The sequence below is a fragment of the Sinocyclocheilus grahami genome, unplaced genomic scaffold (genome assembly GCF_001515645.1).
Source record: "Sinocyclocheilus grahami isolate Dianchi unplaced genomic scaffold, SAMN03320097.WGS_v1.1 scaffold889.1, whole genome shotgun sequence".
In the NCBI taxonomy this organism is placed as follows: domain Eukaryota; kingdom Metazoa; phylum Chordata; class Actinopteri; order Cypriniformes; family Cyprinidae; genus Sinocyclocheilus; species Sinocyclocheilus grahami.
The window spans coordinates 417,821-445,569 of NW_015506068.1; the positions used below are offsets into that span (position 1 = coordinate 417,821).

The window sequence follows — 27,749 nt, forward strand, 5'->3', positions numbered from 1 at the left end:
TCTTCTCAAGACCTCAAGCAAAACAGACAAAAAGACAAAGCTGGGCTGAGATTATAGAACAGCAGTTATTGGAAAAAAAGCTTCTGCATTACCATGTTTTGCATCTTTATTTTCGTCACTCGGTATGTCATATACATGGAATATATGACATACATATAGTTTTGACATCTATTATATTTTTTCTTCTTTACAGTAGAGAAACAACATTGAGATGACACACTATTTGGTTTCTAAATTGAAGCTTTTGTTAAATAGTGGCATATAAATCCTCTTCAGTACCTCTTTAGATCAATATCCCACCAAAGTCTTCATTCTCACATCTATTCACATTGTCGTCAGTAAGTCAGTGTTTTAAATTCGGTTGTCAGTAGTTGTTCTTCACAATGCAGTAAAATAGTTCCAAAAGTAAGTATCTTGCAGAAGCGGGTACGTTCCTGCCCCATCCACACCAACATGAAGTTTCCAAAGCAATCTTTGCATTTATCCAATCAGCTTGTGGGATTTGTGAGGCGGGCCACACCTCTAACCCCATCAGAAAATAAGCTGTCTTTTTCGTCCCCCACAAATGGGGTTTGTAAACCATCATCCTGCTGTCCTTCCCCGAAAGCAGACCGACCCTCCTGTCCTCCGGTAGTCTTAGACAGCAGGCTGGCGGCGTACTGTGTGGTTTTCACCCCCGATCCAAGTACGGTCATAGAAATGACGGTCTTTGCTCTCCTGGAGCTTGTACCTGATCCCAAGGCTGTTGTGTAGGTAACAAGGCTTTTGTGTTTGATTTGGCCCCTTGACATCAGTGCAGACTCGGAGCAGGTGAGTGTCTGTGGATCCTGCACCACCACAGAGGAGCTGGCAAGTGATCGGCTGGAATTTGCCACTGACTCCGCCTCAGTCTCAGGATTGATTAGGTTGTAGCTGGAAGATCCCCTACCCCCATTATGCAGCTTGTTCCCGCCCCCCTCCCCAAAATCAGGTCCCTGAACGGAGGGGATAATGGGTACGGAGTGGGCTCGGAAAGAAGGGGGAGGAAAGGTCGTTCCCTGGTCGAGACGAGTGCACGGAACATCGGTGTAGCCCATCTTTCCTTTGGAATGGGTGGAGAGCATAATTTGCATATTCAAATTGCAACGGCTTTGTTGATTGCTGTCCGAGTGAGACTGGCACCTAGAGGATGAGAAACCGAGGGAATTAGTGCTTACATCTCATTATCCATTACATTCATTTTGTCTGTTACACATGAAAGAAATCACTTGGCCACAGAGAATGTAATGAAAACAATTTTATAACAAAAAAACAATCACAGTAGTGATAAAATTATTTCGAGGTGGTGGGAATTTTGAATCTCAGTGTAATTATGTACAATCCGCAGCTTGGGCTGTGAGCCTGTGGTAGCATAAATGTTAACGCTGAGCTCGTTCTCTCTTCTGATGACTTTGTAAAAGATTGAATCCATTCCCATCAAAGCTTGTGTATTCTTCACCCAGACCTATGAGTTTATGAAGGCCACGCTACTTCATTTAGCTGTGGTTTTGATCTGCAGGAGGGGACTGCTTATCGAATCCAGCACACCTTGTGGTGACAAACCAAAAAATATTTTGGTATTTTGCTGGGAGACTGCCGTGGTGTAACACTCAGATCTTGCGACGTGACCCAGGCGGGTTATCTAGGGTTTGTCAGATGTAAAATCATAGGAAATATTGTGGGTTCTCAAACTGGCACAGTTATCACCCTCTTATCTAAACCTTGACATGATGACATTTAAATGCAGCTTTGCAAGAGCACCAAATCATTTTTGCTTCTGGTAAAAAGGGAATATAAAAGCTTCAGACAAAAATGCTAGGTTTTGTCACTTCCCAGAAACCCCAGCTCATCTAACGAGTTATTGTCTGACATCAAAGACTGTTAAATAACAGGGCTTAAATAATATAACACAATACATGGGTATTAAAAGTGTATTCTAGCTGCAGGTTAATCCGGCAGATAGCAGCAAATCAAAACAATATCTAAATATAACCGCACCAATGGCACACACAGTTTCAATCCATATTTCATCTCTGACAGATAAATATGTGCAGAGCTTTTTTTTTTTTTTTTTTCATAAAACCGACAACATTCTGTGGGGGTCCTGCTGTCATAGTGAGGGGGATAAGCAAGCTCTGCATGCCCATCTCTCTCTCTTTCTCCCCTTTCCTCACTTCTTTTTTTCTCTATTAGACTGGAGGGTGTCTCCATGGCAACAAGAGAGAGGTTCAGGGATGGTGTTGGTGTTTTAAAGCTGTTAAGTCTAGAAATAGGTCAGTTCAGCCCCAGTCTGTCTTTCTTTGGGCCGGCCAAGACTGGCCTGAGAAAGGTTCAGAGAGGCTTATCAATATTTAATTAATCATGAACAATAATAACAATAGCTAAATATTGCGGACCCCTATAGAGTGTAACCCATTGGTTGTGCTTTCAGACATGAGCTTAAATTAATTAAACAAAAGTCAAGCTAGCAGACTTTACAAAAACACAGAGCCCTGCTGCTGACACACTGGGAAAAAGAAGTGTGTAAGCGTGTTAGCACATATGTGCTTGATCACAGCCCTTAAATGAGTCTCCAAGCTCAAAGCTGCACTGTTTAAGAATGTAAATTATGGAAATAGGTCAAATAGAGAGAGTTTGGCAGAGAGCAGAGTTTACAAGTCACTATGAAGCTGGATCAAGTTGGCATGGTAATGAGAACATTGCTTGAAAATTCAAGAGTAAGTGCTACTTGCACACATACACCCTACTTAACTGAAGGACATTATTCCTGCCATGGGCCCTGTCAATGAAATCCAGTTTCACTCTCTGAATCAATATGGTATGTTCCTTGGAAATCTAATTTGACTCCGGATCTGGCTCTAGACCAGTTCTATACAAAATAATTCAGCGATTATGGTCTTTAACCTTAACATATACAGGTTTTTTATTTATAATTTATAATTTTCATTTTTGGGTGAACTAACCCTTTAAACATGTGAAGTGTTTCAAGGGGTCCTATTATGCTCTTTTACAAAAGTCTTGATTTTGTTTTGGGGGTGTACTAGAACAGGCTCTCATACTAGGTCGTTCGAAAAACACATTATTTTTCACATATTTTACATTATTATAACACCTCTCTCCCCAGTCTGGCATGAATGGCTCAAATAGTTCCTGTATCAAATGAAAGCCCGCCTTCTGAAATACGAAATGTGTTGTGATTGGCAGCACTCGGCACCTGGTCCGGAAATGTCATGCCCCTTACCATAGCCGCCTGCGAGCTTCAGTGTAAATATTGCATCAAAATCAAATCAATTTGAGCGCGACTTAAACCCGGATGATTGTAACCACTTTAAGTTCGTATGCCTTGGGAAAGCTAGCGTGTCTCCGACATAGTGATATCACTTGTTGCCTTCTCTAGTGCAGCTCAACCAGGTCTCGTTCCATTCGTCGATATTTGTAATATCACAAATCCCGGAAAATGTGCGTTGTAGTCCAAACGAATCGTTCGTTGTAGTTTTTGAAAAGTGATTTCTATTAAATAAAAATCTCCTTTTGAAGTGGACTTTGAACTTTGTAACTTTGCAGATCTTTTTTTATGCTCAAACAGCAACATTACAGACTAACTAAAGTTGAAAAAGTGAAAAAGCATAATAGGACCCCTTTAAGAAGTGTGAGAAGTGCTATAGTTAGATCTTGGGGAAAAAAAGAGAAATCATTGCAATTTGTTGCATTTTATTGCTCACCTTTTCAAAGATTGTGGTATCACCTTATTGACCTCCACTTCCTGGAGATGTTTATAGGAATGAAGAGAATCTCGAGACCCTCCACTGAGATGATGGCCTGCTCTAGAGATGGGCGGAGTCCACTTTGAGACAGCTCGATAATTGGTTACCTTGTGTTTTAGGGTGGGGCTTGAGGAGAAGGAGCAGCTTCTGTAGAAACAGAAAAAGCTTCCGAAGTGAGGAGACAAAGATCGAAGATTTTTTTCAAAGATTTTATAAGAGACAGCTTTAGGTTAGCACATGGCTCCAATGCTAGAATTCAAGATAATTAATTCAGGCCCTGTTGTTAGATTCTTTCTATAAATCAATGCTAGTAAATTACTATTGTGGAAAAAATTATTTGGAAATGCTAATTATCATGGTTGCTACCAATTACAATTATTATAATTCTTTTAAGTGTTTCATTTTTGACGTTACCATATGGTGCCATATTGAAAGCTGATTAAATTTCTTCCTCCGTTGCTTTCACTTCTGTGGAGAGGGACAGAGTGTCAGAAGTTTTACAATAGATGTGAAGCTCTGGGAAAGTACCTGCAGCGCTTCCCCATGGAGAGACTGCGATTATGATTTGGTAGGGAAACTTTAGAGCTGCTGAGAACTATGTTGGCCGCCTGTGGAGAGGAGAAACCATGGGCTCTTCTGCTCTGTAGAGACAAACAGGGAAATAAAAGATATTATTGCAGACGAACAAAACTATATAGTGGATGACCTCACTATATATGACCTCACTGATGTAGCATTTGGACCAATCAGACACACAACTTTTTGTTATATTTAACAAATAATATCGAACTCCCCATCACCTAACCAAATGGCCAATTACGAGGGTCTATGGACCCTTCCCCCGAAATGCACCTAACACCTCAGAAAAGCAGAACAGGCCTCTGGTTCCATGGTAACCAATGCTGATATCACTGGTTTTATGGCCTAAAAGGAATGCAGGGGATAAACTCCGACATGTCATTTCCATCCATGTGTGAATGTCTCATGGGTGTTCGTAACCAAAGTGAGAGTGAGATGAGTTAGTTGAGTGAAATTAAACCTGAACATTAATTAGGATATGCAAAATCTATTTCAAGTGATATTTTTGATTAAACAGATCAGCTCTGTAAAGCATTTGTTCATACCCTAGTCAAATTTGAAATGTGAGCATAAAATTGCGATTAGAAATGTCCATAAAATCATTTAAAAAACCATTTCAATAGCACATTGATTTGATAAACTATAATTACACACTGGGTTGAGGGAGAAATCACTCTTTCTAACCAAGTTCACATACTTGAATAATTCTGTGACATTTAATTCGACAGCTTCATTCCTATATCTGCTACTGTCGGGCTGTGATTTTGTAGGTCAGTAAATTAATGCATAAAACAGCAATTGAGGCCTGAATATGGCTTGTTGGTCCAGCAAGACTTTTCACATTTGGTTCAGGGTCCATCCTAATATAACTTATTTAAATTAATTTAAATTGCAGCTGAACTGCTGTCACGAATCTGGTCTGTGGGCTTCAGGCCGATTGCCACTAGAGGTCATTCTCCCATTACATTGACTCTCACACCACACAGACTGTTACACATCACCCTGGACTGCATTTCCCATCAACCATTGCACTGATTACACGCACACAGCTGAATGCACTGATCTCACACACACACACACACAGCTGTATCCAATCAGACATGCTACTTAAGCCATGGACTTCCTCTCTCTCACTGCCAAGTATTGTTCTGCATTTTTCACTCCCCAAGTGTTAGCTGCCTTACTGAGCCATTCCGTGTTTTCTGTTTTAGTCTCTTGTATTTTTTGCGTGTATCCCTGTTTAGCGGATAGCTACCTTACCGAGCCTGTTTAAGTTTTCTTAGTCTAGTATTAGTCTTGCCTTGTCTGTTTACCTGGTCTCTGATTCACACCACGGCTCTTGGATTAACCCTTTGCTTGCTGTTTCTGACTCTGTTTGCCCCTGCTTGGACCTTTGCCTTCTACCTGGATTTATCTCTTGCCTTGCCTTCGATATACCCGTTTGCCATTGTCTGACCCATGCCTGTTAAAACCACGTCTCTTAATAAAAGCTTGAACATGGATCCTCACGCCTCGTCGGTCCCGTTACAGCTGCAGGGGATGTAAAATATCATTCAGAAGTCTTGGGTCGATACAATTTTTAAAATGTTTCTGAAAGAAGCTTTTTATGCTCACCAAGGCTGCATTTATTTGATCAAAAATACAGTACAAACAATCATAATGTGAAATATAATTACCAATTAAAATGCATTTTAATACATTTTAAAATGTCATTCACTCCTGTGATGGCAAAGCTGAATTTTTAGCAGCCATTACACCTGTGTCACATGATCATTCAGAAATCATTCTAATATGCTGATTTGTTGCGTAAGAAACATTTCATATAATTATCATGGTTGAAAACAGTTGTGCTACTTAATATTTGTGTGAAAACCATGATACATGTTTTTTTGGAATCTTTGCTGAAAGATAATTTATTTGAAATATAAATATTTTGTAACATTATAAATATCTTCACTGTCACTTTTGATCAGAGGCGGACAGTAACTAAGTACATTTACTTGAGTATTGTACTTAAGTACACTTTTTGAGTCTCTGTACTTTACTTGAGTATTATTTTTTCTGGGAACTTATGACTTTAACTTCTACATTTGAAAGACAAATATTGTACTTTTCACTCCACTACATTTCTATCAAGGTCCTCGAAGTAGAAAGTCGTAAGTAGCAGCTTTGAAAGTCAGTAGGTGATTTTTTTTTTCTTCCCTAAAACGTGACTTTCTTTTTTTCAGACAGTTTATCAGTAATCACTCTTGAAGGGCTACATGAAGAGATTTCCCAGCATTTTTTGAACACTGACCAGTTGCAAATGTGATATTTATTTACAACAATTCAATAATAAGAAGTTAATATTGTGGTATATATTAGAAACAATATTGTCTGATTTTGCTAAATTGTGTACGTGAAAATATTACCTATAAAGCCACAGAAGAACTGTTGTGCATCTAATAAAACACAAAAGGTGTTTGACTGAAGCAGAACTGCACAGACTGTTCTGTGTGTGACATCAAAGTACAGCGAGAGCGATTAGACAGCATTTTCAAATGTTTGTTTTGATGTCAAATAAGTCTTGCTGTTTTGCTTTTTTATTAAAGCAGTGTTGCTGTTGTAAAGTTATACAGCTACAGTTGTGTTGATGGGTTTTATAGCAGGTTAGATTTTTTTTCTTCCTTATCACTCTGTATTTACAGGATTTCACTGTCCACTCTGTTCAAATGTGGATGAATGGCTACATGGAGATGTGTGCACACACTGTCAGAGCTGTGTGAGATCACTACCATCCTGCTTTTGTGGGGGTGGGTAGGGGTGTTAAATAATAATTTTTTTGTTGTTGTTTTGTTTAGTTTTTCCCACTAGGGTTTTTAACATTCTAAAAGCTCTTTATTACAAAGATACTACAAGCTAGTCAGTGTATTCAGTAGGTGTAATGTATTGTAAGTTGCTTCAGAGGTATTGCAAATACTACGTACAACAATAAAACAGTGCATTGACATAAAAAAGGAAATTTACTTTTGGTACTTAAGTACTTTTAAAAGCAAGTACTTCTGTACTTTGACTTAAGTAAAAATCTGTCTTTACAACTTTTACTTGTAATGGAGTAATATTTGACCAGCAGTATCTGTACTTTCACTCAAGTAATGGAGTTGAGTACTTTGTCCGCCTCTGCTTTTGATCAATCTAATGCGTCCTTACTGAATAAATAAAAATATTCACTCTTTCTTTCACTTTTGAATAGTAATGGGAACACATTTGTTTGATTTTGTTTCATGACTTAACTAGAACGGATAGCGAGCTGCGTGCATCTGGGAGCCATGTGAACACTGTCAATGATGACAACCACAACAACCACTCAGCAAAACATTAAAATCTAATTCCAGTGCCGGATTGCCACTCGTTATAACACACACTAACAAAATGAAAACTCTTGCTCAGCAATTAGAGATGCTTCCTCTGTATTATATACATCGCTGCTGCAAGCCATTTCATGAAGTGGTGTGGACACGACCAGCCGTAAATGACACCTATGATTGCACTTGTGTTTTCTTAGTGTTGTACAGCATGTCATCTCACTTCCCCTCACTTGTACAGACAGATAAATGTAGGAACACACACACAGGCCAAAGACAAAATAAATGGATCATGAAGTTCTGAAGAGACGCCACATAGAAATGTTCACTCAGTGATATACAGGTCCCTCAGTGAGGGAAAGCCACTTTAATTAGACTTTACATTTAAACTGCAGATTAAAGTTTTAAATTTAAATTTAAAGTTTTGCAGATTTAAACTGCAGATTAAACTGCAGAGACACACTCTGATTATTCTTCCTTTCGACTTCCCCAGTCAGGAATTAATCTCAGACAAGATAACATTAATTCATTCCTAAACTATTTTTTAAAGTCCCCTCTTAAAATCAAAGCTATTATCTAACAACAACCCAGCTATCCAAGAACAGCTAGCAATAAGTAACCCAAGACCCCCACTCGCCCCAAATGTTGCTAGAGCTGGAAAAGACAGATAATGCAGTTATTCCAGTTAGTGAAATCTCCCTCCCTCTGCCTGTCTCGTGGAACATCGTTAAAACGATTGAGTTTGACTCTAAAGTAGTTTGGGGCCTTACAGCTGAAAAAGCATGTCCATCTAACACTGCTGCTTCCTTGGGGACCTGTTAGCATTGTTCTTCTCTCCAACAAGAAAATTGGATTATTTCTGACCACCCTTTCATCGCCTCAGCAGGGTGAGAAAACTCAGAGGAAGAGAAGCAGAACAGAAGCTTTGCTTGCCGCTGTAATTGTAAAAAAAATTCTGAAGGAGGGTTGAAACATGCAAAATTCAAGTGAAGTCTGAACAAAAGATTGGAGCTCTCCCTCTCAGCTTCTTCTTAAATTAATTTTATAGTCGTCTGCTACTAACTCAGCAGATATTGGTGACGATTATATAAGAAGTCCAATTAAAGGTTTGCTGTGCATAATTGGATTAGCAAGAGACACTGATCTGATATACTGCACCCTGTGTCATTTACACACTATATGCATTTTCATATAAATGATTTTGGTATTAAAGCATCTGTAAAGAAATGTAAATGTAAACCATTGGGAATAATTTAAGCTTGATTGATCACTCTCATTGGACCTGATGACACACATTGGAACATGAGCCATCAACATTTGTGTATGGGATGAGAATGAACCGCCAAGTGGCAGCAGAGAGAGACTGATTTTCCAGTTTGGATAATGTAACTCTATTCATCCAGTTCTTCATCAGCTAGGTGGCTGGCTGCCTTTGACTGTTGCATCAGATAGATGCAGTGTTTACTCCCCAAGCTGCATGCAGTGTTATTTCTGTCAGCTTGAGGGATCTTCGGAGCAGGTGGGAAAGCAGTAAAGCTGTGGAAGGCATCATTCCTCAAACTGCCTGCTGGCCAATTGTATTCATTACTGGTGACTGTTATGCACAGGGGACTTTATTTGAATATCCATAACAGCAAATGTGGGTGACTTGATTTCCAACTGTACACGTATATATTTGGTATACGCATGGGTGTAGGGTTTTTTTGGACAAGTGAACATTATGTGCATTGTCAGCACAAATGGGGACTTCTTGCAAATTGGCTCTCTTGGACATATACAAACAGCAGCTGCGAGACGTCACCTTTTGAAGCTGGAGGGTGCTCTCCATTCTGGGGCTGGATTTAGACATGAGACCCGAGGTATTGATAGTACAGTCCCTCAAGTTGCGAATTTCAGTCAGATGGGCTCGGTGCTTCTCTCTTTGTCTCCTGCAAAGTGTTAACACATTTTTAAACCACAAAATGTAATTTTCTGTAATGAGACTCAGAAAAGCAACAATCTAGTTTAGTTTGCGACAAATTTTTACAAATGTACTTTTTATATTCATGTTGGTTTTGTATGATTTAAAAAATATTCATTATGTCTTAAAACATGAGTGTACACATTACTTTAAAAAATGTTTTAAAGGGGTCATATGATGCTTTTTTAAAGATCATTATTTTGTGTATTTGGTGTATCAGAATATGTTGACATGGTTTAATGTTCAAAAAACACATTATTTTTCAAATACTGTACATTATTGTAGGTCCTCTATCCCCCGCCTCTCTCAAACGCTTCGTTTTCTACAAAGTCCCTCCTTCCAACAAGCGCAGTCTGCTCTGATTGGCCAGCTGACCCAGTGCATTGTGATTGGCCGAACACCACAAGCACGCGTCGGAAATGTAACGCCCCTTACCATAATCGCGAGCTTCATCTTTCAAAATAAATGTAAAGACAGAGCCCGAAAGGGGAACAGAGTCGCGTGACAAACACAGTGATGAAGCTTGTATGTGTTTGCATTACACAAGCTGCGGTTAAGACGGTTGTGACCCTGTCTCTCTCTCTCTCTCTCTCTCTCACACACACACACGGCGCACAAAACTCCACATTTGAACAGTCAATAGCAAATACTTAAACTAATAACAAAACAGTAGCTGATTCAGAAGCGCCAGATTGTCATAGCAAAGTCAGAATTACCTCCTCTCCCAGGTTCACAAAACGGTCGTCCATAAAATGCATTGCTGTTCTGTTGTAAGTGATCTTAAAGATTCCTAAATGCATCTACTTTCGGAAGGCCAAATAAAGTGCTTTTGCGTTCGCCTAGAAACACACAGCGTCTCCCTGACATGCTGCATCAACACTAACTGCTGTTCCTGAAACCACGCCTTCTTTCTTTGCGTGCACATTTGGGCCGCATTATGCAAATATTTCCACATAGTGAGGTAGATATGTGGGGGCGTGTTAGAACGAGCCGTTTTAGGGGGCGTGGCAGAGTCTTAACTTTGATAAAGAATATCTCTTTGGTTTTGAGACTTTAGTCTTTGCAACTTCAGGGATCTTATCTATGCACAATCAGCTTGTAACACTCCAAAGAGAAAGGAAAACTTAAAATCGCATCATATGACCCCTTTAAAGAAAACTTTTTTTTTCACACTACAAATATTGTTTTTGGGGAGTTGCATCATATTACATTTTACAGACCTTCCCTTGTCACAAAAATGTTGAAATTATTTCGATATTTCATGAGACCTTGGCACGCGAGACCAAAGAAAACAGCTTTTCAAATATTAATAAGCAGTGAAGTAGTTTTGTTAAAATATTTATTTTCTAAGAAACAACAATAAAAGATTATGCCAAACTACTAAATGTTTTCTTTTCAAGAATTTTGTTTTTAAAATCATAGAAGAGGCACAAGCCATTGTATGTATGAATTGCAATTTTAATTAATTTTTGATTGTCTTTTTATTTGTTATTATTTATATTACCTTCAAAAACCAAATACACTCAGACTTATGTTGAAACAATGTTATTCCAAATTCCAAGGATGATTGGGACTCACTTGTTTTTGCAGTAAAGAGCCATGCAAGCCACTCCCAGCAGGCTGATCCCCATGGCTATGCTGAAGATGGACAATATCTGTCTCTGATAGGTTTCTGCACTCTCTGAAAAGACAGACAATACAGTAACACACTTCAGGCTTTATTCACAGTCATCACTATGCCAGTCTTGATTGAACAAAATAATCTTGTGTAGCTAATTGGCTCTTATAGGTTGTAAAAAAAATTAAATGCCACAATAATAGACAGACAGCAGTGCAACATGCAGGGAGCTGTCAGCTAGACATTCATTTGTGTCAGAGGTCAGGCAGGCTTGAAGAATCGGCCTAATGATCGGTTCATGGGCAACCAGTACTACTGAACTGTATTTGAATTACAGGGCATAGGCCTGGGCGATAAAATAGTATCGATATTTATCGACGGTACACCTTCGATATCGATAGAAAAATTGTTCGATATAGGTCACGATATTGGCACGTACTATGAGTGACGCAGACAGCACACACAAACAGGAACACATGCTGAAATGAGTGCTGTGCCTACCTGTGATGAGGAGATTGTGAATAAAGAATGAATATTAGTCGAATTTAAAATAAACATTTTCATTTGAATGTTAGGTGTGCATCAGGGAGCGTCATCAGTTGCACGTGAGATGCGGTGATAAGGATGTAAGTGACGTTGTTGCATTTTAATGTTTTGTTAGTCTAGCCCACGAGATGCACCGCTGCGTTATTCATTCCAAATATTTGAGACATATAGAAGCTCAATGCGGAGAAGATCTTGAATGGGTTAAAACCAAAACCAAGACATTCACACAGAACGCATCTACAGCGCATTTTTTAGACGGACAAATATGATCGCTGCACTCACGTCTCACAGAAGAGATGTGTAGAAAGCCATGCAAAGTTAAAACAGTTTAAACTTTTAGAAAACACGTCACGAATTTGTAGAGGTTTATTCCTTTTCACTGCGTCTCATATGTTTTTAAATGCTTCGGCTCTTTGGATTAAGCAATGCATAAATACATGATGCTGTTTTGTTCATAATTGTTTATGCAATTTACGAAATTATATTTGATTTTTATGAGTTAATTTAGATGTAATGCACATTTTTATAGAGTTGCTTCCTTGTGTTGACAATTTAAATGTGCTGCATTATTTTGTTCATTGCGCCCTCCTGTGGCCTCGGGAGTCAATTAGACCTGTACAATAAAGGCCTATTTAATCTGCATATAAAACATTAGAAATTAGATATTTGTTTAATTTTTATTGTGTTTGATTGTTAAAACAAAAAAATATTTGTTGTTTGTCTCAATAAATTGTCTTAATTATAAATACAGTGGTTAAATAAATAAAAAAATTCTATTGCTTTTTGTTTTAAAAAAGGTTATAAAAAAATTTCAATAATTATCAATACCGAACTATATGAATAGTACTAAACGAACTATACGATATTTTAGCTATATCGACCAGCCCTTACAGGAAGTGGAATTTACTGAATTCCTTTTTTTTTTTTTTTTAATAACAGGGAAGTGTTTTTCCATCTTGGTCCATGAAATGAAAACTATTGCTTGTCTGTCTATAGAGCCTATAAAACCTTCTGACGTCAAGAAATTGTAAACTTTCAAATAAAGCACTGTCAATCCATCGTTCACAGTTGACTCGACCAAATCTTGCTTTTCTGGTTATAAATGAAACTTTCATGTATTGGATTTGAAAAAAGCATTCTCAATTCACATCTAAATTATCATAACCCTGATTAGTAAGGAGTTGATCCTCCCTAACAACTTATATTCATCTGGGAGAAGTTCCACTCGATGTCAGAACATCAATGTTGAGATTTGCTGTGTGACTCATATCCTGCGATTCAATTCATTGTAAAGTGTTCAAAGGGATTCAGGTCTGAGCTTTGTTCTTCAAAGCTAGTTCTAGTACACCAGAATCAGTAAATAATCTATATAGACCTATCTTTGTGTACAGGAGCAGAAAATGACCATCCAAAACAGTCTAGCATCATGTCTGTGGAAAACCAAGAACAGCTAGTGGGATAGCAGAGACTGAACACTGGTTCTCACAGGACATTGAGCCCTGGTTTGGTGGAGAGCCTCTGCAAAGAGATGGCTAGACTCCCTCACAAACACACGCCCGTGACTGAAATGCTCTCTCATGCCACAAATGCACAGAGCTGACCATTCATGCACATGTGCACTCAACACCCCCCTCCCATCTCTCTCTCTCATGGAAAACGCTTCGCAATGGCCACAACTGGACTCGCTCACCATCCAGATTAAAATCACCGAGGCAGTCATTTCCGAGAAGCAGAAATGCATATCAGTTCCACTTTAACTATCTCTCCTTCTCTGACAGTTTTTGAGAAAATCTTGAGGCGAGCGTGTGAAGCACGACTAATGGAAAACTTCACAGGAATCACTCGTTCACTTAAAGAAATGCTTTCAGTTGTTAGGCACATGAGAAAGGACGGTCGGGTAGGGGGTGTGGATGCAGAAGGGGAGAAAGCCTGTGGAAAATTCATTTTCACAGCAGTTTTTTGGGCTTCTGTTTGTCGACACTACTTTAAGTCTGTGGATACTGTGGTTTGTCAGGGTAAAGGCATCTCTTTAGCACTTGGCTGTGTGATTTTTCTCATCCCCAGAGACTTGCTATGCAACATGCCACCTCAGCAAGTTGCACACCTCGGGGCTTTGCTGTAATTAACAGTGACACACATAGCAACACTCGCAGACAAACGCAAGCAGACACATGTATGTGCACAAGCCACACAGACCACATCACCCACACAGATGCTGCCCTGTGCCTTTACAATACATTTCTTTTGTTCTGTTTCCATGGAAACCCAAGAACATTAGGCTTTTGTGAGGAACAGGGAGCATCGTGTGTGTTTGTATACATTAATGCTAGTCAAGAAAGAGAGGAGAAGCCTGTGGGTGTTTATTTTTGCAAACATCATCAAGATGCTAGATTTAAATTTATAGGAACTTATATAGGAAAGAGCCCGTCTTAAATTTTTTTAACCATTTATAATCAGTTTTTTTTTACAATTTAAATGGATTTGCAGTGCGAAGAATGCATCTCAATTCAAGTTTCTTAATTCAAATGTGGTCACAAAATCTTTAAAAGTATATAGAACAGTTATAGTGAATGATATAAAAATAAAATATGCTAAAATATAATATAATATAATTATATATATTAGATGGAGTACAGCATGTCACAATACAGAATTTTCCTGAAGAATTTCATATCAACTACTACTGAGCACATGTTAATGAGGGAGAAAAGAAAAGGGGTTAAAGAAATAATAATAATAATAATAAAAATACAATTTCTTACCCATAAACTCAATGCCCAGCTCATCTGCTGCTTAAGGGAGTAATAAAAAAAGAGAAAAGTGGTTAAACAGACGGAGAGAAAGACAGAAACAAGGAGAGAGATGTTATCATACAGATTTCCACAAACACAAGACATATTAAATCACCCAGATAATAACAGTGAATAAAAAGCCAGCGAGTTTTGTGTCAACTAAAACTGCTCATTGTTCAGAAAGAGAAAAGCTTCTGTAGTGGCATCGTTTCAGCAACAAAAATAGCTTTCTCTTGATTACCCAAGATACAAGCAACCACAATATTGAAGAGGGAGAAGCAGTTTATAATATAAAGCACATAAAGGCCTGTTAGTTGCCTGTAGAAAAGACATGCTCCCCAAGAGAAGCTGGATTTTGTCAGAGACAGGCGTTAGAAATGCCTCTTTGTCAACTGTAATGCCCAGGAGATGCTTATAATTGTCTTTTTTAGTTCCAAAATTTTATTAATTCATCCGAAAGCTTCAACCAATATACCTCCTCTTTAAGGGAGTCTTCTCCAGCAGAGCACAAGCAAATCGCCTTTGTAAATGCAGTCACTCTCTCTCTTTCTCTCTCTCCTCTATTCCACTGAAGCCTCAGAACTGCTGGTACTGATAAAGAGAAGAACACTCATGCTCTCTTCATTTGAATAGTCCCCTTTTTCACGCCACTGTAATATAATCTCATTTAAATAAAAATGAAACCCTCACACTTAATTGCTTTTCTGACAGAGGTAGTCTAAGTTTTTTAAATAGACTGCGACTTACCCGAGAAAGATTATTTTAGTGGACATACTTAAGGGGAAAAAACAGAAATCAAACACAGTGACAGAAAACCTTCTGTCAAATGATGAATCGCCACATGTAGCCTAAATTTTTGCATATATTCATGCGCCAATTTCAACATGATCTGTGAGAAAATAATGAGCCGAAATATCTATTTTTTTCTTTTCAAAGAGGTCGTGCAGCGGTTCTTAATGAGAATGCAAGGAATGGTAGTTTTTGCCAATTCCTGCTTATGATTTAAATTCATGGTGAATAAGGACAGAAACCTTGTTTACTGGCAGCCACACCATAGTGCAGGCACAATGAAGTATGAGGAATCGCTTAAAGGTTGTTTTAAATGCTAATGTAAGCAGAATTGTTGGTAATACTCCTACCCGAGATTTTTGCACAGTGTCTCTCCTCTGGACCTTTTGAATTCACAGTGTTTTGTGGTATACGGCGAGATTTAAAAAAAAAACCACAATAGCTCTGTGAGACAAAAGGGCCAGGCGATGATCCAGTGGTACTCTCGTATCCCTTCTGCCAGAATTGCTTGGCCCATTCATGCTGTGGCTGCCTCTGATTGCCCACAATAACTGCCACATTCATCCAGTCATAATCGCTGTGCTGTCATAAGCCACACACACAAAGTCATTAAGCACAGATATGCATGCATTCCTCGAATCCTGGCAGCAAGGTCCTGATGTACTGTTCCCATAAACCACAGCCTTCCATCCGTTGTCCTGTCACCCTTGGGAGACATTTACGCCATCGAAGAGAGATGGGACCCAGCGCACTGAATGATAGCTGGTCAGTCACTCAGAGATTCAGTGGAAGAACTACAAAAATGAATCAAATCCTTAATCCTTCCGTTAGTTGGAGCAATAGGCAAAAGCTCCTTTGTGCAGCTTACTTACATAGCTTAATGCTCGAGAGATAAATACTTAAATGAGAGGGGCCGCTGTCCCCTGAGCAAGCCAGTCGTGAAATCAGTCTCTCGAGTCACCGGCTGAATCCCGGGTTTATCCACAGCTTGGAAAACGGCTTCACTAACCAAACTCCTTTTTTTAGCCACTACAACCAGATTACGGAATCAGAACATGAGAACCAAATGAGTAAGATGTGAACAAATCATTTACATCAGTTTTGTGAACCAAATCAAACAATTCATCAAAAAGATTAAATTTAAAAGAGTGATTTGTTCATGAATCAGACAACACCACTTCTCTGTTTTTTGCAAAAAGCTATAATTTGGCTTTAAAATGAATTGGAATATAGTGCACGATACCACGTTTGATGATACTTTTATGCATTGTTTTTATGGCCTAAAAATAACTGTCCCCAAAAGAACATAAAAACTAATTTTCTCCTTTTGTGTTCTGTGGAAGAAAGAAATTCATACAGCTTTAGAACAACATGAAGGTGAGAAAATTGTTTCAATTTTGGGTGAACTACACTTCTAAAACCTCTCATACAGTGCAGTCAAAAGTCCTCATATTGAGCAGTGGGGTTTCTGCAGACACTGACCCACAGTGTTTTCTCATGCCAGGGAGCTGGGGGGAGGTAGGGGCCAAGCAGAAGCAAGGCTCTTTGGATCATCTCTTATGTGGTAGTCGATATGGAGACAAAAACGACAGTCGACGGATGATTTGTGCTAGTGTGTTGAGCAGAGATAGATTGTGAAGAAACTCAGGGGACAAAAGACTAGGTGGCAGATAAAGCCAAGCCGCCCCCAGGGGGTGATTTATGGCTCATTTGGTGGGCTAAGTGAATAAAGATGCACTGGGCCATACACATCAGGCTCAAACTAAGAATGGGAAAAACAAACATTGGCCTCTACAGGTTGGAATAAAGATACATTGAAAACATAATAGGTTATGAAAAAATAGTAGATAAAAGAAATTGAGCACTGTGATTGCTACTCATGCGGGCCGCTCCAAAGCCTGTTGTGTTTGTTTTCATGGCTGGAATGGATTGTAATTCAAGCATGATCTGGATTAACTGGCTCATCTCTATCAATGTTGTATAGATGGATGAAAAAAACCCCAAAAAACAAAAACTACAGATGCTAAAAGCTTCATCCACATTTAGCAGATTTGCAACAGCACTGGCCTAAAATTGCTGTAATGCTAAACGGTGTCAACAGGAGGGTGGAGGAGGCAATACCAGCAGGATTGTGTAGGTGTATCCGTGAAGAAGATGATGGCACTGCTAAAGATGAGGGCTCCATCTCAGGGCATGATGGATAGCAGGGATATGAATGCTCTCATTGAGAAAATCAGATATGAAAGAGAAGTATCAGGGACACAAAGTGGGCCTTGGCAGAAAGGCTACAGAAAGATCCCATTACCAGCTACTCAGTGGGGTCAGCAACTCAAAGTGCACTAAATGGGAGTTTAGGTTGCCGTCTCACTCGCTGTAAAAGATCACTCCCCAGAAGCTAGACAATTCATACAACACAAGCCATTCTGAGAAACAGCCTCGTTGCAGATTCAGACAGCTCTTTTCTCCGCTTTCTCCTTCCTAGGCTTCGACTTCCTTTCATATCGGTATATTAGCTCTTGGAAAGTTGAGTCACAGGAAGAAGAGTTTATGAATCAAGACTTTGTGAGGTTTCACAAATCTCTCCAATACCATCCTGTAAGAAAGCAAACATCTTTCTTTGACAGCTTTTTCAGTGACTGAACTTCCCTTTGGCTACTTATGCTCCACAGTCCTTTTTTTAACCTGTGAGACACTCATCTGGCACAGAAATAGCTAATGACTTTAGCATCGACCTAAAATTAGCAAAGCAATTACTTTCATTCAGGGACTTCAGTAATGGCAGGGGAAATGTACTCTTCATGAAAAATAGTCACTTGATAACATATCGTAGCCACTTTCAGCCTTGTTAGAGTCTGCAATCACATTGTGTAGCAGGACAATGCAAGTGAACAGGTTATGCACTATATCTGTCACACTAAACAAAATTCTGCTCTTGCAGAGTTAGAGATCAGCTTTACCATAGAGAAAATAGCATATGCAAATGCTTTCTGATTTTCATGAGAGTGTGGCATTGTAGGGTGATGGCAATTTCAGCACTTAGAGCGAGAAGTATAATTAACTACTTAAGCAATACACGGTTCTGAGAAAATGACAGAGAACTCTCAGCCCTGGAGGCTAAGAGACTCACCTGATGCTAGAGAGGCAGGAAACTTCTGAAACTAAGAGCGCAAAGCAAGTAAACAAGAAGTAAATTACGTTCTCTCATCTTTGGTTTGCTGTATCATGAAGCATTTTGTTGCTGAAGGGCTTTGTGTTGTTCATACTAGTAGGAAATAACTCAATAACTTTGTGTTTATTCAAACGACATTCATTTTTCCTGTGTCCATGTATTAAGCCCAGGAAAGAATAGATTCCCTCATATTTTACCTTCAAGTAAACATACAGTGACAAAAATACATACTTGGGTCAGATAAGATGGAGTCTGTCTTCGGGACAAACTGGTCACAACGAAGTCCACGGTAACCCTCTTTACACCTGCAAAAGAAGAAGAATGTTCAACATTTCAGTATAGAAATATAAATGACCTGGTTGTTTTCATTTTATTGTACAAACAGTTGGAACATTGGAATTATATACATATTAAAGCAAGGATACATTAAATTGATAAAAAAAGACGTTTATTCTAAATAAATGCTGTTCTGTTCATCAGAGAATTCTGAAAAAAAATCACGATTTCCATGAAAATATTAGGCAGCACACCTGTTTCCACATTGCTAATCATAAGAAATGATCACATTATCTGAAGGATCATGTGACACAGAAAAATTGAGTAATGGCTGCTGAAAATTTATAGGAATAAATTACATTTTAAAATGTATTAAAATAGAAAACTGTTCTAATAATATTTTACAATATTACTGTTTTTACAGTTATGTTTATTAAAATAAATGCAGCCTTGGTGAGCATAAGAGACTTCTTTCAAAACCATAAAAAAAATCTTACCCACCCAAAACTTTTGGATGTTAGTGTATATTTCAGGGATAGTTTACATTTTTATATGCTGTCCTTTGTTCACCCTTTTATTTTTAATCACCTTTTAGTTGTTTTCGCAGTCATCATTTACTCACACGAAAAAAAGTGCTGTTTAAGAAAAACCTGGCTTCTATATTATCACACGGCCAATACATATTCATATGTATCTGTCTGGGTTTGCAGAAAGGGAGGGGGAAAGTGGGCATTGCAACAGAATAATTTTATTTGTTGAATGACATTGACTGATGCCCACTTCACCATTCAGGATGTTTGTTTGCGAGACAAACCTTGCTTATAAAATTCAGCACACAAACAAGGACCAGTTCCCTACCTCTTCAACAAGCGTTTCTTCAACTCTGGGCAGGGGTTGACTTCAATTCAAATTAACAGATTACAATTTTTTTTGCATAAAAATGGCCTTAGAAACATTTTACCATACCTTCATTATTTAATTTAGCTACTTGTCAAATGCCATTTATTATTAGCTTTTACCCTTGTCCCAGACTCAGACTTTCAATATTAAACTATGAAACTATCCATCTTAAAAATATGAATTATTTAATATAAAATTATGATAATCTAAGCAAATAATAAAATAAACCTAAACCACATCCATTATTGTGTGAAAATCAATTATTCTAATATTTAAAAAAATTATTCAAATATTTAGTCTCTTCTACAGTCGTGCCATCATTTTCACCACTCTGATCAATTATACCCTTAATAAAGTTTTGTCAAAAGCAGAAATATGACAAATGTTTGTATTGTAATATTATATGCATTGTGCCCAATAGAAATAATATTAAATATAATTAAAATGTATTATATATACTGTATATATATATATATATATATATATATATTTAATAATCTGTATATTTATATATATAATGCTATAATATATGACATAACAATGAAAATGGTATTACATTTTAGTAATTTTTAATAATATTTTTCATTCAAATTGTTATTTATGTGTATTTAGGAGAGCTAGCCTTAGCAAGACAAATTATTATTTTTTCCCCAAAAATTTAAAAATGTAATTTCCATTGCCTTTTCCATCACATTAAACACATTCATGATTTCAGGGCAAAAAAAACTACGAAAAATAACTAGAGAGAGTGTGAAAATACTTTATATTCTAACATTTAACAGGGCCAAACGTGCGTGTAGATGAATAAAACCCCACATATGAAATACTGTATAGAAACAAGCAAGACAGTAAATAATCAATGTATCTTCTTTTAGGAGCCATACATTTACCCTGAGCTTTGTTAAACTAAGAGTTTTTCTACTTTTAACATGCTTTTTAAACCACAAAACCTCGACTTGAAAATAAACCTATTAAAATGGTAATCACCCATGAGTAGATAAGTCCCCCTAAACTTTTACTTGCGGAAGCGCAAACACTCAACCGGAAGTTCTCCTGACGACAGTATTGTCATGGAAGAGCCCTGGTTAGAGATAAGAGGAAGCACAGCGTTGTGTCACAAAACAGTTTGTGTGGAGTTTATCCACCAGCGTGAGGATCAGCAACCGTCTGAAGGGCACATGGAAGGAGGATGATATGGAGGATGGCCATCTTCACATGTGACTTCACAGCTCTGACACACACACACACACACGTGCTATTCGGTGAGACTCTGATAAAAAGGCGATCACAGTTGGGTAAATAAAAGAGGGCTGGTTTCCAGTTGCTCACACAACACTAGACTGTTCCTGTCAGACTAACAGTCACACAGGTGTCACTGGGAACTAAATGCTTTTTTGTCACATCATATTATGCGGTTGTTTTTAGGTCAGTGATAATGGATTGTTCAGGTTGGTGTTGGTGTGATCTGGTGTGAAAGTGCGCATATGTTCACAAGGATCATCTCACTAACACGCCACATCATGACGCAAGCCGGCACATGTGCAAAGACACCGAAACTGAACTGCCAGTGCCTGTCTCTTTACAATGAAAGCATGAATATCAAATTTTTTATCAGATATGGCGAGATAATCCAATGAAGCTGTGAGAGCGGCAGTCTGTCTCAGAGGTGTTTAAAAGCTTATCCTCCTTAATATCATTTACATGGCCCTTCTGCAGTCAGGGCAATAAGTGTAATTCCGTTAAATTGCGATATTGTCTTTCCCATCATTCCTCAGTCTTTCAGTCTTTATATATAAACTCTGGTTAATCCTTTCCTTTTTAATCAAGCCGCTTTGATGTATTCATCATGCCATTTTATTTAATTAGCTACTCCCCTGCAGGGGAGGATAGAGGTGGACACTGATGGAATCAACATGCCGACGAGACGTGGTTCTGTATCTCTGTGGTAACGTTCACCATGGTAACTTGTCGTGTTTGTGGGCTTAGTGCCCACTGGATTCGACGCAACCACAAAAACATATGTGAAAATAAGAGCGATGGGCTTTGTTTCCAACGAGATGGTAAATGTTGCTAAGAATCTCTGAAGCCTCAGAGTCCATTAACGCCCTGCTAAGGAAAATCGTTCCACGGATTCAGAGGTGCATCTCTCTAAAAATCAATGCATTTGATTGACAACTCATTACAGGTTAGCTTGCTCCTGAATACACTTTTTTTCCCATGGGTACAGAGCAAAATTTCTATTAATTCAATCTTGTTATTAAGGCGAAGGTTGCTATCATAGGACGCAAATCAAGATTTCATAGAAATTTTAGTGCTGGAGGCTGTATTGAACATATTGAAGTCCTAATTAAATGCACTTATCTTATTTCTTTAAGACAAACACAAATGCTTTATCAGCAGCCTCCTTATCTGTGTGACGGACGTCTCTTTACTTGAAACTGGAATTACAGAATTACATTTGCTCTGAGTCAATATTGTTTTTCACTGTTTTCTCTTGATACACAAAGACGAAGCTATATCTTCAAGCAGGCCATGCTTCCCTAGGGAAGCTTTCAATGAAATTGCAGGTTTTATAGATTGTATGCTAACATTATTCTAACCTCTTGAAGGCATCACAGAATACTAACAAGGCCAGGAATTCACAGGTTTCTGCTAATTTATAGTGTCAGCCTTTTTCTAGCGTTGATGACACATAGTTATTTAACCATATTTAACTTGTTAAAGCTGAAGGGCTCAAACATGCCACAGCCATCGTTTAATCTTCAAGTGCGTGGCATATGTTTACCATGTCAACAAGAACCATGCCATTTTAGGTCTCTGTGTCTCCCTGAAGTATCCTCAGAAAGTTTGCCTTCATTTAGTGACAGCTCCCTCCACAAGGCACAAGCAGGCGTCTTCACATCCCCGCAAGTGATATTCACAGAGGCAAACCGCTGCTGCCACATCTGAACAAAAGTGACATGCTCTAACCTGGGGTGGCAGGGAGCAAAAGGTCCAGGGGACATGGTTTCAACTTAAACACCCCCGTCACTGCACAGCTTGCGATGTTGCAGAATATCCAGAAAATATCCTGGGGCTGGACGAGATGCATCTCGGTTTAGTCAGGAATATTAACAGCATGGAAACGTTTGTATTCTTTCATGCGGCTGCTGCTTGGCTGATAATGCCTGTATAGAGTAAGACAAGCAGATGTGAGATCACTCAGGGGAAACACGTCTATCTGAGCTGAGTTTAAAAAAAAAATGTTTTGTACTTTTCCTGGAAATTTACTAAAGGTATTCCCTCTTTGCTTGACTGGGAAGGACGTTAGCCAATTAGACAGGCCAAAGCAGCACTTTTAAGCATCTGGTGCATTAATTAGCGGCTCTTATGAAGGTCTGAAGACCAAACAAACATATAGAGGATACAACTGATTATTCGCAAATTCATCAAGGTGTATGATAATAAAGATTTTTAAGTAGCAACAAGGCAGAAAGCCTTTCTCAGGCACTGTTAACAAACCTGGTGTTCAGAGGCGCTGTGCTTCCTCTTGCGTGACGGAACACAAGTGCTTCGGGTGCTGGATTTTGGCATCCATCAGCTTTCGCATCTTTGCCTGATCAAACGATCTCCACATTTTCTATCGCTGGCCTGGCGCTTCTATTCATCCGGCCAACTGCAAAGTTTTTTAACATGACCTCGCTGCCAAAAAAGCGGATGCTCTCTGGCGTTTTAAAATTGTTTTGCGTAAATAAAGACAGCGTTGCCTTTGTGAGCGACATTTGTGATTCTGACATTTGCTTGAGCAATGTTAATCCTGTCAGTGGCATTCTGGATGACTGAGCTAAAATAATTGAAGATGAGAGTGTGCTCAGAGGGACAGGATCTCACTAGCATGTCCCACAAACACACACACACACACAAATTAAACTAGGCATGCTAACTCAAAGAAACACACTAATTAGTGAGTGGCCGTTTACCAGATTTAGGACACTAGATGGATCGGCTGGTGACAGATTAAGGTCCTCCCTCACAGAGGTGTCCCAGTTTCTACCGACTCGCTCTCTACCACCTCGCAGGACGGAAAGTAAAAGGCCATTTTAAACCCGTCTGAGCCACAGCTACAGCTAAGACTAAAGTGAAAGTCTTGTCACCAATCTCTACCGAGCTCCATGTGTCAAGGACAGGCTTTTGGGAAGAAGAAAAGCAGGCTTACGGAGCTAAAATCCATAACCTGTCTGTGTGCCAGCTATAATTCACTGCAAAATTTTTGTGATACCATGTGAGAGGTTATAGGCATGTCACGGATCATGTATATTTGTACAGAGCGTATTGAGAGCATGAGATGTTCTGTACATCACTGGCTTGGCTTGCTTGTAGGAAAATTAAATCAAAATCCAATCAATAGCAAGTTTAACAAATAACTTTTTATTCCAGGAACTCACTGGTGAATAAATAAGAAAATATTGGTGTGTTTACAAGAATGTTTGGTACATATGCATCACTGTCAGCTGAGGACAAGAATAGATTTATAAGGTTGCAAGAAAGAGCACTTTGGGAGGTAGTTTTTCAAGCACAATTTTGCTGTAATGAGCTTTCCATCCATAAATTTGCCTCAGTGCCCCATTTTTCATTTGTAAATATGGTGTGTGTTGTCTAAAAGCCTTTTGTCTCCCTGCCAAAGAGCTGTTTATTTGTGTTTACATTTAGTGTCTCATCACATTGTGATCGTCACATTTTGGGATATGTTCTGCTTGAGGCTATATTCATGATGTTGGCTTACACCTCATAATTTAGCTGTGAATAATAAGATTAGATGCCATATTTTGTAAATATGCTTCTTCGGTCTCTTTAAAGAAATGAATGATAGATAGGTAAGGTGAGGAGAATTGTCAAAACTGTTGTTTAAGTGACGAAAAAAAAAAGAGAATATTTTGTCATAATTTATTCACCCTCATGTTGGTCCAAACCTGTATGACTGACTTTCTTGTGCAGAACAAAAAAAGTTATATACTGTAACAATAATTTATATTCCTAAAAATAAAACTTAAGTCATTTTAACTGATTATTTTCCTCCTCAGTAAGCTGCTGACTTGAGAGCTGCTGTGATTAGTTCATTGAGTCAGGGAGTTGAACTTGATTCGATGACTCACTGATTTGGTTCTCAAGTTCAACCCACTGAATCAATGATCTGTTTGCAGTAGTTCTCTAATTAATAGCTCATGGGAGAGGAAGATCGGCATTGGACAACCATAGACTACTATATGGTGCCTTTATGTTGTTTTGACTTGGTCATTTTTGGACCCTAACAGACAAACATGGTCACTATAAACTGTCATTGTAGAATCTGTCATTGTAAACCTTTTTTTGCTCCACAGAAAACATAATCTTAAAAAGGTTTGGAACATCATGAGGGTGAGTAAATAATGACCAAATCTTTGGGGCTGAACTACTCCCTTAAGTTTAACTGCAAATATCAGGATGTGGAAGTTGTGACTTATATTTTATTTTGCAAGTCTTCGGCCACCTTATCATTCTCTGACTGTGGCCACTTTTCTTGTTAGCATCTGGTTTGTGGGCTGGGTGACATGGCGTGTCATTGTCACCGTTCATTACCTCCACATTTCCTGTGCCTGCTGTGACAGAGAGGTAACGCCCCTTCACAGAGAAAACTCATTCTAGTTCCACAGGGAGCACTTTGTCTCCTCCACACTGCTACTGCACCACAGAAAATAACAAACGAAGGAATAATAAGATTTGTTTGTGTGGAAGGTAAGCGTTGTCTGAAAGCCATTAGGACCCTGACATCCTAATCCTTATCAATAACCTCATTATTGAGGTCCTCCAGAATTTTAGGTTTAGGTCTTGAGTGCAGGTAATAGAATTAATCGCACACACAAGGGCTTACCGTCAAGTACACATATTTAATTTAAAGACTTATTGCAAACGGAGAGTTTAATATCTGCTGCAGGGGGTTAAGATCCATATACGGACTCAGCAGGTCTATCACAAAAGAAGAATTTTGGTCTGCTCTCTTATTGGGAAAAAAAGAGACTGATTAGAGCATCTGGCCACTGGCAATCAAACAGACATGCAAATTTACATTTGATTAAAACATAATTAAACCATCCTTTTAAGTTTTAGTGAAAACATTAGGTTAATTCGCCCCAAGTCCAATGGCTAGCGCTTTTAATTCAAAGTGAGCCATTCCTCTATTAAACCAAATCGAGTTTCAACAATGTATCGGGTCAGTGCTCTTTAAATGAGCTTCTCTGAAGTAGCTCTCAATAACTTTCTTTCTTATTTTAACTTGTATTTTCCAGACTATGTGCAATGGTACCCCACCCCATAGTATTCTTCTTCTTCTATTTCTTCTTCGTCTTCTTCTTCTTATTATTATTACTATTATTGTTAAGAATAAAAAACAGCATTGCTAATTTACTAATGAAATTAGTAATAATCATATCATTCAGTAACTTTAAAATAAATCAATAATTGTAATTATAACTTTCCTATAAAGTTTTTAAACTTTATTTTCAATATAAAAAGTTTTTGTTTTCATTCATATATACCATTATGTTTGTGGAGAGTCACATCACATTTTGTTTTTTAAAGCATTCAATTATTTTATATAGGATTTTTCTTTTTCATTATATCATGGCGGATACATCACTGTGACATTTTTAACTTTACGCAACAAATTAATTTTAATTCAGGTTTTAAAAATGTGATAAAAAAGGGTGTATTCAAATAGTAAATGTATTTTTCATCAATAGATAGAAATAAAATAGAAATAATAAAAAATGTGATGTCATTGCCCTTATTTTATTAGACCAATTTAACCCTTAACACTTTTCTCTTTATTTTCCCAGTAAACTAAAATGAGAGCTTCGGCAAATTTCTCATTACAATTACCTCATAATGACATCAGAGCTGACAAGTGACAGTGACACATATGTGAGGTACACCAAAGTACTGGACTCATGTGTCATGGACGTAGGAAGTGTTCCCCTCCCAACATCTCCAAATCACAGGCTTTACAAGCTGGGGGCAATGCTGTTCCAACTAATAACTTTGTTTGATCCCATACTACTCAAGTATGCATTACCAATCAGGTCTCTCCTTTCAGGCCTTGCTTATAAACCTGATAAGTGTACGCGCTAGAATCCTAATCACTGACGCCCTTCTGAAAATGAGAAACAGTCTGTGAAAATCAAATCTGATTGCACTCAGCAAACAAATACATATCATGAGTACGGAACATAATCAAGATTAACCAGAATACGTGACCTGCTTCTGTGGGCATGTTTGTGCGTGTGATTTGAGCATTAAATCGCTGCGCCGCCGGAATATCAAGTGATAGATAGGTGACCTCCTTCTAGCAGTAACCAATTTCCACATGAAGTGGGGAAGATAATCTTACCACAACAAGGTGAAGATAAAGGAAATGCCCATTGCCCTCTTTCTATTTCACAGGGTTTTTTCCTGTACAACTCCCAAAAAGCACAGCTGCTTTTTTGACTTGAAAGGAGTGAGAAATGTCTGTCAGCCAAATGGCTCCCACCTATTTTGCTTATTACCACATAATCAAAATTGCTTATCAGAAAAAAATAAGTGTTAATAGGTAATTACTGAATGCATAATATTGGCAGTAGGATCATATTCCAGCAAGCACCACAATTAAATCCTGACTGTTTCTCTCTGTTAAAGCAATGTTCCAGGTTTAGTACAAGTTACGCTCAATTGACAGCACTTATAATGTTTATAACCACAAAAGTGAATTTTGAGAGAGCAAATATCTGGGCTACAGAGTTGCACTTACAAATGGGGGTGAGTGGGGATCAATCAATCAGTAAACTTTAAATTACTCACTGTTTCAATAGTAAAACCACAAGACATTAACAATATGTTTAAATGTCGTTTTAGTGTGAAAAAATATTTTCTGTATAGATCTTTTCTATGAATATATATCCAATTTTACAACACTGTTGCCATGACAACATAAAGTAAAACGT

At 38.3% G+C, this 27,749-nt stretch overlaps 1 protein-coding gene across 1 annotated transcript; it reads right to left on the reverse strand.

Moving 5' to 3' along the window:
• LOC107563798 (pro-neuregulin-3, membrane-bound isoform-like) lies at positions 1 to 22,760 on the reverse strand. The gene is made up of 8 exons (XM_016248752.1): positions 22,726 to 22,760; positions 18,811 to 18,884; positions 14,592 to 14,621; positions 11,244 to 11,346; positions 9,507 to 9,633; positions 4,311 to 4,423; positions 3,741 to 3,929; positions 1 to 1,161 (listed from the first exon to the last, which is right to left on the reverse strand). Exons 1-8 carry the CDS (start codon positions 22,758 to 22,760, stop codon positions 489 to 491), a joined length of 1,344 nt encoding a protein of 447 aa, XP_016104238.1. The 3' UTR covers positions 1 to 488.
• Positions 22,761 to 27,749: the final 4,989 nt, after the last annotated feature.